At 35.5% G+C, this 11,409-nt stretch overlaps 1 protein-coding gene across 5 annotated transcripts; it reads left to right on the top strand.

Annotated features, from left to right (window-relative positions):
- On the top strand, positions 652 to 10,751 carry LOC109716477 (coatomer subunit beta'-1-like). 5 transcript variants are annotated; one of them, XM_020241953.1, is made up of 26 exons: positions 652 to 918; positions 1,062 to 1,179; positions 1,288 to 1,349; positions 1,467 to 1,521; positions 2,224 to 2,260; positions 2,345 to 2,670; positions 2,766 to 2,897; positions 2,979 to 3,127; positions 3,471 to 3,539; positions 3,991 to 4,141; positions 4,227 to 4,292; positions 5,200 to 5,388; positions 5,804 to 5,944; positions 6,049 to 6,123; positions 6,212 to 6,388; positions 6,491 to 6,582; positions 6,686 to 6,802; positions 7,028 to 7,142; positions 7,276 to 7,347; positions 7,832 to 8,028; positions 8,143 to 8,236; positions 8,399 to 8,505; positions 8,955 to 9,087; positions 9,214 to 9,360; positions 9,957 to 9,993; positions 10,337 to 10,751. In XM_020241953.1, the coding sequence occupies exons 2-24, from the start codon at positions 1,150 to 1,152 to the stop codon at positions 9,322 to 9,324; spliced, it is 2,697 nt and encodes an 898-aa protein (XP_020097542.1). In that variant the 5' UTR covers positions 652 to 918; positions 1,062 to 1,149; the 3' UTR covers positions 9,325 to 9,360; positions 9,957 to 9,993; positions 10,337 to 10,751. The 5 variants fall into 5 exon arrangements, with proteins under 5 accessions (XP_020097542.1, XP_020097539.1, XP_020097543.1 ...); XM_020241950.1 differs by having other exon boundaries at positions 9,957 to 10,019; XM_020241954.1 differs by having other exon boundaries at positions 653 to 918; positions 1,159 to 1,179; positions 9,214 to 9,354; positions 9,957 to 10,019.

Genomic DNA, 11,409 nt, shown 5'->3' with positions numbered 1-11,409 from the left:
CCTTACACGCTTTAGAAATTGTTGCGCGCATCCAGTGTACCGTGAGTCGCGCTCTTCTTAACTCTAACGAAGGCCTCATGAAAGACAATTTATTGAATGTTCTATATTAGATTCGGAAGAGCTAATTCACTTATGGGCTGTTGATTTTTCGAAAAAGTGTGGAAAAAAATAGTTTTTCATAAAATTTTTCTTTTTCAGTTTTTTGCCTATTTGGTTAGAAAGAAAATTAGCTTTTTGAAAACTCATTTTCCATATTTTATAAAAAAAATTAGTATTTGATTTTTTTAAAAAAATAAAAATGCTAGTTTTTTTATAAAATTTGCAAAATGATTTTTCAAAGATACTAGTTTTTCTCGAAAACAAATATGCGAAAAACTGAAAAAAAAAAAAAATGAAATTTTTTTTCACTCTTTTGAGGAACCAAACCTACTAGATATGGTGCAGGAAATATGTAGATACACAAGGAGCAGGCGATAATTTCTCACACAGTCACACTCTTGCCTCCACGGCTCCACGTTGAGACAGTGAGCGGGGCAATTTAGTAATAACAAATAACTGCTATGTGCCTATGTGCATGTTTCCGTTTGTTTTTTTCCCCTTACTTCTTTTTAAACCACTGGCCTGGTTTGACCCGGGAGCACCGTGCTTCATTTCGAAGCCAAAAAAAAAAAAAAAAGAAAGAAAAAAAAAAGAAAAAAGAAGAGGAGTCGTCGCTATATTTACCTCTCTGCCATCGTAGCTCCTCCCGACGATTCATCCAAGCGAAAAAAATGAATAAATAAAAATAAAAACAAATAAAAGGGTCACCGGATCGCGCCTCCTCCTCCCCCCATTCTCCTTCAAAATTCTCCTCCTCTAGGTTTCGCCTCGTCGATCTCCGGATCTCCTCATCGCCTCGCGGTTTCCCGCGGAAAAATGGTGCGTGCTCTCGATCAATCCCTCTTCGATCTCCGCTGTTGATGTTAGATCCACCATACACTTTATTTGATTTGAAGGAACCACTTAATTTGATGCTTCTATGCTCCAATTTTGTTGCATTCGTTGTTTTTGGTTCCATTCAGGAGATTTAATGAAGTAGAACTTGGAGTTCTATTGAGATTTTGAGTTTATTTGATCAGCTGATGATGTTGTTGTTTGTTTTGTTATTTGATGATGCAGCCTCTCAGACTAGAGATCAAGGTACTTCCTATTATTAGATCTCGTTGCCTTGTAGAGTTACTTTGTTCAAATTTTACTAATGCATGTACATTTTAATTGTAAATTTGTTTGAAATGATCGATTGATCAGAGGAAACTCGTGCAAAGATCAGAAAGGGTGAAATCTGTAGATCTGCATCCAACAGAGCCATGGTAATGCGAAATGAATCAGCGATCATTGTCCTTTTCTGTTTTCAAGTTACTGTGGAAACAGAGGCCTCTGAACTACGTTTTGCAATAATGTATAGTTCTTAATTATTTATGCTACAGGATTCTGGCGAGTCTTTATTCTGGAAGTGTTTGCATCTGGGACTATCAATCACAGGTGAGAAACTGATCCAGACATATCACTTATGTGATTTTTTTGTGCTTTTTTAGAACTTCTCTGGTTTAGGAACAATTGTTACAAAATTCTAGGTACACACTCTTTGATCCCTCGTAAACTGACACTTGTTAGTGGTAGAATTTTTTGAGTCATTTCTTTATGTTGCTGACTAACCTACAAATAGCCCATTTATATATCTACTTGTGATTTGGTAGCCTTTATCTGTCGTCATTACTATCATTCTTATTGATGCAAATGCTTTTGAACTCATTGACTAAAATGCAATATGTGGATTAAATTAATTTAAGGATTGGGATCTGGTTCATCTACTTTGCATATGATGCTTAATGGTGACTGAAACAACAAAATGAAATACTCAAAAAATTGTCAAACTTTGATATGCACACTTTTGGAGTTCACATTGAGCACTACCTATAAACTTTGCCTGAATTATGCTTCTTGGCCTCTGTAGACCAAGTAAAGATGGAAAAATTCAGTTCAAAATCCAGCCTTATAAGAATCGATGATGCTGAACGATTTTTAAGTTGGACGTATGGGATTATATGCTAGTGGTTCTTAAAAGTACGACTTGCGCTTTTGTCTTTTTGGTTTTGTGAAGTGTGAATTTTTAGAGTGAAGTTTATGTACGGATTGGTTCTTTTGGATTATTTTCTTAATACAAGTTTGGTGGTATTTCTCCAGACTATGGTGAAATCATTTGAAGTCACTGAACTACCAGGTATGTTGTTCTCAAACATTCTCTCTCTCAGCCATCTTATTTGACACCAGGAGTTTGTCTTATGTATCTAATTTGCATTTTCAGTGCGCTCTGCTAAGTTTATTGTACGCAAGCAGTGGGTTGTGGCTGGCGCTGATGATATGTTCATTCGTGTATACAACTATAATACAATGGACAAAATTAAAGATTTTGAGGCTCATACCGATTACATAAGGTGTGTGGCTGTCCATCCGACCCTTCCATATGTGTTGTCATCATCTGATGACATGCTGATTAAGCTTTGGGACTGGGATAAGGGTTGGATATGTACTCAAATTTTTGAGGGTCACTCTCACTATGTGATGCAAGTCACTTTTAACCCAAAAGATACCAATACTTTCGCAAGTGCCTCGCTAGATCGCACGATTAAGGTCTGATGTAATATTCTTAAAATAGAAAACTTGGTTTGTCGTGTGCTGTTTCATGTTTTTGATCATAGTATGTGTCAAATTGTAATCTTTTCCAGATATGGAATCTTGGTTCTCCGGATCCAAACTTTACACTAGAGGCCCATTCAAAGGGTGTAAATTGTGTCGATTACTTTACTGGTGGTGATAGGCCATATTTGATTACTGGTTCTGATGATCAGACTGCGAAGGTCTGCTTCCTTCATATTCATCACGAACTTAGACTTTACTGCTTTACATAGTTTTCTACTAATGCATTCTCGTGGAATCAGATCTGGGATTACCAAACAAAGAGCTGTGTTCAGACACTTGAAGGTCATACACATAATGTTTCGGCTGTCTGCTTCCATCCTGACCTTCCCATTATAATTACTGGCTCAGAGGATGGGACTCTTCGCATATGGCATGCAACTACTTATAGGTAAGCTCTTATTCTTCTGGTGTACATGTATATCTCTTCAGTATCATGTATTTGATATTTTTTTTCATTTTGGATACTGATGAATTATTGTGGATGAACACGTTATCTTCTGCATGCATGAGTAGCCTAGGACCTAAGTAGTTTGTTTTGTTCGGAAGATGTTTTCTGCTTTGCTGGTTAGATTTTTGTTTCTAAACACACTAAATTTGTTCCTTATCAATATTATGATGCTTAATTCATTTGAAATTTATAAGTTGTGGAGGGAGCCAAATATTTTGTTGTTTTTTTCGAACATTTTGTTGTTTTTAGTAGAGATCTAGTTTTAAATTTACATTTTCTGCAGGCTGGAGAATACACTCAACTATGCCCTTGAGCGGGTTTGGGCTGTAGGATGCATGAAAGGTTCAAGAAGGTAAATAAAAGTTCATCACTTGTATTTTGAGTACTGCATTTTAGTGCTGTATCAAACTTATTACGAGAATATACTATTAGTAAGCATTTCATTCTTCTCTATTTTAAACTTTATCTGTAATTTATCTTTGTACTGCATACTTATTAATATTCAAACTGATGGTCTAATATATATGAATACTTTATTAACGATGATTTATTTGTCTAAAACTGTGTCATACAAGACGACAAGCGAAACTCAAAATTCTTATGATATGTTGCAATTTTTTTTCCCTTTTTTTTAGCTTCAGCTCTACTGAGACTTGAATGTCCTCTAAGTAATCCGGGGAAATCATGCTAAATAGTCTACCTTGGTTTCCAAGTCATCCTGATTAAACACATAGCATCCTGTAACTTTGCATAGTCTAACTTGCCATTCGTCTAAACAAAAGTACCAACATTTTCATTTATAGGGTGGTAATTGGATATGATGAAGGAACTGTCATGATAAAAATTGGCCGTGAAGAACCTGTTGCTAGCATGGATAACAGTGGCAAAATTATATGGGCAAAGCATAATGAAATTCAAACAGTTAATATCAAGACAGTTGGGGCAGACTTTGAGGTTTGCTAGCTCTGTTACTGTATCCAATAGAAAAGGTTTAACTCCTTTGAGTTAGTTTGACAGTTCTTAGTTGGCATACTTGTAGGTTACAGATGGAGAAAGACTGCCACTGGCTGTGAAGGAGTTAGGAAGCTGTGATCTTTACCCTCAAGTAAGTTTTGTGTACAAGCTATTTGTTTGTAATGGACCCAGTAATGTTTCTCCTTTTTCTTTTCCTAGCCCTGTTAGATTTTTGTTGGTAGAAATTGCACCAACTCCTGTAGAACTGGTACCCTAGGAAACTACATGGCTTGAAAAATTATCAGTACATTAAACTGTTAATTTTTGGCCTTTGGCTATGCTTCCTTTTTCTGCTCCCTAAATATACATATTCTTTGTGATTGATTGCACTGGAGGACAGTGTATTTTTTTCAATCTGTAGTATTACATAAAAAGGATTTGTTTGGCTACAAAAACAAAATTTTAGCGACCTTTTCGCGTTTTTTTAAGATGAATTTGCATGCTGACCAACAATAATGAGAATGGAGATGTCCCCTTTGCTAGCACATTCAATCGCATAGAATTTGAGTTTAGCAAAGGAAAATTAAAAAAAAAAGATTTAGTTCAGAGAGGCGTAGCTTCTGACATCAAGGTAGTATGTTTATGCTGGATTTGGCCAATATCTAAGATGCATTTGTCATTTTACTTTGTTGCATCATGTTCTGAAATATCTGAAATTTTTGTATCAAATCTGTAGTTGTTATATGTTGGTATGTAGGGTATGAATATCACTAGAAAGTCGATTACATAGCAATTTTCAGACCTTAAAGTTCAAAGTCCATTTTATTGAAAAAAAGAAAAAGTAATCTTTGCACAAGGTTGTTCAGTCGTCTATATATAGTACATGCTTTAGTGGAATTGCAGCATTTTTCTTTCACCATTATGTTTCTAAATTATTCCTTTTGAATCTTCTGATGCAATGCTGAGGCAACGGTACTTGGCTAATACTTTCTACTGCTTGAATTTGATCTTCCTTCTTTTAGTATCCAATAGTAATGTGTACTGTTCTATTGGTATAGAGCTTGAAACATAATCCAAATGGGCGATTTGTTGTCGTTTGCGGGGATGGGGAGTATGTCATATATACTGCATTAGCTTGGAGAAACAGATCTTTCGGGTCTGCCTTGGAGTTTGTTTGGTCGTCTGACGGAGAATATGCTGTCCGAGAAAGTACTTCCAGAATAAAGATTTATAGTAAAAATTTCCAGGTTTGTGTTCTAGTAATATATTATACTTTATGTGGGTCTATTATGCTGCACCAACATTTTACTCTCAACTTTATTTCTAAGACTGGTTATTACAACAAATGAACAGATGTAAGATGAGTGATTGAACTATCATTTTGATGATCAGAATACAAAGATGGTTCATTGCCAAACTTTTTTATGTGTAAGCAAATACTAATGGAGATGTCAACCTTCTTTGAAGCTCAGAATTTATGGTACATAAAGATGTGCTGAGTTTATTTCACTCATCATTTCGTGAAAAAAAAAAAATCAACATAATGGTTTATGTTTATTAGTAGGCATTTACATACATAATTTCTGTTTAATGTGGCTTACATAATTTTTTTTTATTGTGTCCTGAAACTTTATGTAAGGTTGAGAGTTAATGCATTTTCAGGAGAAGAAATGTATCAGGCCAACCTTTTCTGCAGAGCATATTTTTGGGGGAGTATTGTTGGCAATGTACTCCAATGACTTTATATGCTTTTATGACTGGGCTGAGTGCAGACTGATACGCCGTATTGATGTTAATGTTAAAGTGAGTAGATACCCTGCTATGAATGTTATGTATATATTACGGTACAGTGTTACACTGCATCCAGGTTCTTTTTTTAAGTAATACCTCCACTTATGGTTTTGCAGAATCTCTATTGGGCGGATAGTGGTGACTTAGTGGCGATAGCAGGTGATACATCATTCTACATCCTAAAGTACAATGTAAGGGAGTTCACAGTGAAAGTTTTTCATGTACATCTTATCTGCAGCTTGACATGTAACCCTTCATATATCTTTATTTTTCCTGCAGAGAGATGTTGTTTCTTCTTATCTAGAAAGCAGAAAGCCAGCGGATGAGGAAGGTGTAGAAGATGCCTTTGAGCTTCTTCATGAGATCAATGAACGGGTCCGAACTGGGATATGGGTTGGGGACTGCTTCATTTACAATAATTCTTCATCTCGACTGAATTATTGTGTTGGCGGGGAGGTAGTAATTAAGTAATTTGTTGATGCTTTTTTGAAGTTTTGTGTACTAACTATTTTTTGCACTACTAGAAATATTACACAGTTACTCATTTCTTTTATGTAGGTCACTACCATGTTTCACTTGGATCGGCCTATGTACTTATTAGGATATCTTGCAAGCCAAAGTCGAGTCTATCTTATTGACAAGGAGTTAAAGTGAGTCTTTAAAGTTGCTTCAGATATTTTGTCATCCTGTCATCATCATCTTCTTCATCATCTTATTATTAATAGTATTATTATCATTTTTTCTCTATGACAGTGTTATGGGTTACACATTACTTCTTGGTATGATCGAGTACAAAACCCTTGTGATGCGTGGGGATATGGACAGTGCAAATAATACTTTGCTGTCAATACCAAAGGAACATCACAATAGGTGTGCGCGTGTTTCTTGTTGGAAAGATTGATACTGCTTATGATAAAATTGATAGTTTTTCTAGACCCAAATTTCTAATGGGAAGCAAAAGTATAAACAAGTAGTCAATGTTTTTGCTCATCTGAATTTAGTGTCTTCTTGTTCTTTTCAGTTCTCCAACTCCTTTATTGCAATCATTATTTCTAGTAATGTCTCCTTTAACATTCCCATTTGTTAAACACTCAGTGTGGCACATTTCTTAGAGTCCCGAGGCATGGTAGAGGAGGCTTTCGAAATAGCTACTGATCCTATTTATAGGTTTGACCTATCTGTGCAACTTGGGAAATTGGACAATGCAAAGGTATGGTTTGTGAGTATGGTTGCTCCGTAACAGACAATATATGCAAAAACAGTGTATCTTAGTATTATCCTGTAAGAGAATGTTAATGTTTTACAATTATTTTTTCACTTAAGGACATAAATTTATTCTGCAGGCAATTGCGATTGAACTACAAAGTGAATCTAAGTGGAAGCAGTTAGGTGAACTAGCTTTGTCCATTGGGAAGGTATATTAGTGAACTTCAAGAGAATCTAGTTTGTGTTTTTTAATTCCAAAAGCTTTTCTGCAGATGATAGTTTTACTGTGAGTTCCTGCTTAGCATGTTATGTTGCATAAGGCAGAGGAACAATTTTAGTCGGCATAAGAATTTGTCAATCAGATAATGCAGTTAGAAATGCTGAACTCATTGGGAAGTTACTCGTGACATAATATTAAGAAGAAGGATAGGCAGTAGGTACACACTTATTCTCTAATAGGTTATACCTTCAACCTGTTATAAATCCGATATTATATAGTTAGTGGTCAGAAAGGCTGATTTATAGTTTTTTCCTATGCTTAGTTGCTACAGTTGTAATTCACTAATTCTGTTTAGATTGATATTATCATCCCCTAACTATATTATCTTGTAAATCTTGCTGCACTCTTTCAAAGGAATTTTTGGTACACTACTATTTGTTTATTCTGTAATTTTTTTTTATATATATATGCAGTTAGAGATGGCCGAGGAGTGTTTATCACACGCTAGGGATTTGAGCAGCTTATTGCTTCTCTACTCGGCTCTTGGGGATGCTGAGGGAATAACTAGACTTGCAGATCTTGCTGAAGAACAAGGGAAGAAAAATGTTGCTTTCCTTTGCCTCTTTTTGCTTGGTAAATTAGAAGAGTGCCTTCACTTGTTAGTTGACAGGTATATATGCTTGATGTGCTGTATGCTAATTATTATCCTATATAATATGCTTGCCCTTTGGTATTTAATAACTACCTTGATGATGATGATTGTGATATGCAATTCTCTCTACAGCAAGCGTATACCGGAGGCTGCATTAATGGCACGATCTTATCTTCCTAGCAAAGTCTCTGAGATTGTAGCAACATGGAAAAATGATCTTCATAAAGTACATATTTTATCCACTATTTCCATGTTTACTTCAAATGCCGTCATTGATTTGCTTAGAATGTGATGCAAGCTAAATGCTTTTCCCAGTTGTTCAGTTCGAAGTACCTGAAACTGATAATAATTTATGTTCTAACCTTCTGCTTATTTGTTCTTTGTATAGGTCAACCCAAAAGCTGCAGAGTCTTTGGCCGATCCAGCCGAGTACCCAAATTTGTTTGAAGATTGGCAGGTTGCTCTTGCTGTTGAAGCTAGTCTTTCCTCCAAAAGGTGCAAGTTACATGGCTCTTTTATTTATTTACACTGTTAGACTTTTGCATGCAAATTCAACACTTAACTATGCTCATATGTTCATATATTATCTTATGCTCATATGTTCATATATTATCTTAAACTAATTACGGTGAAATACCAGGCAAGTTTATAGGCTATAACTTGTGGCATAAATATAGAATGTAATTGCTGAAAACAAGAATTTTCTAGTTACTAACGAGCAGTAGCTCAGTCGGTGCCGTTGCATCTTTCTTGTTGATAGTTCAGAAACTGACTTTCCTCATTTATTCTTCCTTGAATATTGGTTTTGAAGTTGTACAAGGGTGTAGGCCTCAAGATGGATACCTTTAGTTTTGTTTCATGAGGCCAAATTGCAAATATTGGCGTGGATAAATCTCTTGCCAACTAACTTGCTGAGATTTTGTAGATTTTGCTCATTTATACAGGGGTAACTATCCATGTGCTGAGGAGTACTTAAACTATGCTGAAAAGTCGAAGATAAGTCTTGTGGATGCTTTCAAAGAAATGCAAATTGCTGAAGAGGCCTTACCAGCTGAAAATGGTGATTTGGTTCATGAGGTACTCAGGGTTGTTTTATGTATTCTTTGTTGAAGTTTAATGCTAGAGTTATTTTGATCCTCTTTGCACAATGCACAACTTTTCTTGGAAGGTGCTACAAATACGTAATAAATCATATGTTTGCAGGTGATGAAAGAGAATGGAGATGAGGAATATCAGGAAGAAGCCATTGAAGTTGACGCTGATGGTTCCACAGATGGCGTTATCACTGTAAACGGGAATGAGGATGAGGAATGAAGTCTCTCATCCTAAAGTCAAATTGGTTTGGCAAGTGTAACTCTTTGTGTACTCTCACTGGTCAGAAATACAGTTTTTCTAACACGACAAGATGGATTTGGCCTAATTTAATATATATCAAATTTTGAATAGCATGGAGAATAGATGTAACTAATTCGAATCAAGTTTAGTAGCTATATATATATATATATATATAACTGAGGAAGTGAGTCAGCATTTTAATGCGTGTCCTGTTTCGTCTTTTTCAACCCCTTGTTTCAGATGCATTATCAAGTTTACTAAGATCGGCACTAAATGAAATCTGATAATCCATAAAATCTTGGTAGATTTTTCCACCTCTAATGTGTTGCTAAAAGTTGTGAGAGTACCAGTTTCCGATTCGTGATATGACCAAAATCTTTTAAGGACTAGACAACTTAAACTCCTTAGATATATGGTAGTCGCTTCAAGATCTCCGAATTCCAATTCAGTTCTGTTTCATCTCTTTATTTCTTTTTTTCGTTTTCTCTCTCAACATATATTTTCATCACTGTCCCTGACTTATGCTGTATATAACCTCTGTGCATACACTTCAATGTTTATGAGCTTTATGTGTACCTGTGCCTAACTATGTTGTTTCATTTATTTTGCAGTGCATGTCTAAAATCAAGAGGGACTTAACAAGACAAGGTGCGGTTATTTCCCATCTTCTTAAGGTGAAAAATCATTCTAAATGTAATGTGCTTTGTCTGAACTGACTAATCATTTACGTTCAAATGGACATTTCCTGATCCTATGCTAAGTGCTGAGTAGTCAGAGATCTTTTACCTCTTGTCCGTCACATCTCGAATAGTTGACATAATCATATAGTGGTTCATTCTTCATATTTTCAGTGTTGATTACTTTCTCCAATTAAAAGGTGAAAGAAGGAATGCAAAGAAATGTGGAACATTTTAAGTAGTTGCAGGATATCAAAAATCACAGAATATTTCTCATACATCATTGTATCGCTCATATTTATTTCGGTTATCAGGTTGCCGCTGGAAGAGTACCTTCTACTAACCTTTATCTCCATTCACCCCTAAGGATCTCGAGTGAGATCTTACAAACCGAGCGGAATCCAAGTGTCGGCACAAACAGTCAATCGGTAATTGGCTTCATGCCAAAAGCTTTCTCTATCATTTGATTGCTAGGACATGTAGAGTCATAAATATCATAGCCTTTTTTTTGTCCATCTAGCGAACAATTTTCCCCAAGGCACCGTCCCTTAATTTTTTTGGCTTTGATTTGTCATTCTTTGTGGTTAATAGTTGTTTGATGAGAATAGGTACCATATTATGCAATATACACCACCAAATCTCGTTTCCTTTTCCCCAGTGCGAAAGAGACCCAATCATTTGAGCTGTAGTTGTGGAATTACCTAATACATACCCACATTGATTAACAAATGAGCAGGGGAGTGCGCAGTTTCTTTTGCTTTCGCATAAATTAGCTGGCTGGCACACGGGCTACTTGTGCTATGTTGGTTGAGATTCCTTGTTAACCTAAAGATAGCTCCTCTTTATACTTGTCGTTGCATTACCTCCTTTAAATGATTCGGTCTCGCACTACGGGGTTAACAGAACTTTTTTAAGTTCAAAGGGCTTTTTTAGATAATTATGCTTTAATATTCTTGTGGTTTGAATACTTAAAATATCACCAAGAACCCATGCGTTGTTTGCTTTCCGCTCTTTTATATTTTTCTGGTAAGTAGCATATTTTAAAAGCGAAGGACTTTGTTTTATTTGAATTAGTGAAGCAAAATAATCTAGGAGCCCGTTTGGTTGAATATACGCAGCTGGACGTGCAGCGTTTGCATATTGATATATCGCATATTTAGTGTAATGCACTTTTGTGTTTGATTGGAGAACTAAATTTTGAAGAACAGATTTTATTGTTTTCGAGAGCAAGGAATATTCTGGTACAAGATATAACAATTGTAATTTTGTGTTTGAATGCATTCATGAATATTTTAGAGGATGCCCTTAGTAGCGTTTGGATAAAAGTCTAGAACAATGTCTAAACATATTTTTAAAAATAAAATAATTAATTTACATTAGTATATAC

This window comes from Ananas comosus, linkage group 10 (assembly GCF_001540865.1).
Source record: "Ananas comosus cultivar F153 linkage group 10, ASM154086v1, whole genome shotgun sequence".
NCBI lineage: Eukaryota > Viridiplantae > Streptophyta > Magnoliopsida > Poales > Bromeliaceae > Ananas > Ananas comosus.
This window is presented reverse-complemented; position numbering and strand designations above follow the sequence as displayed.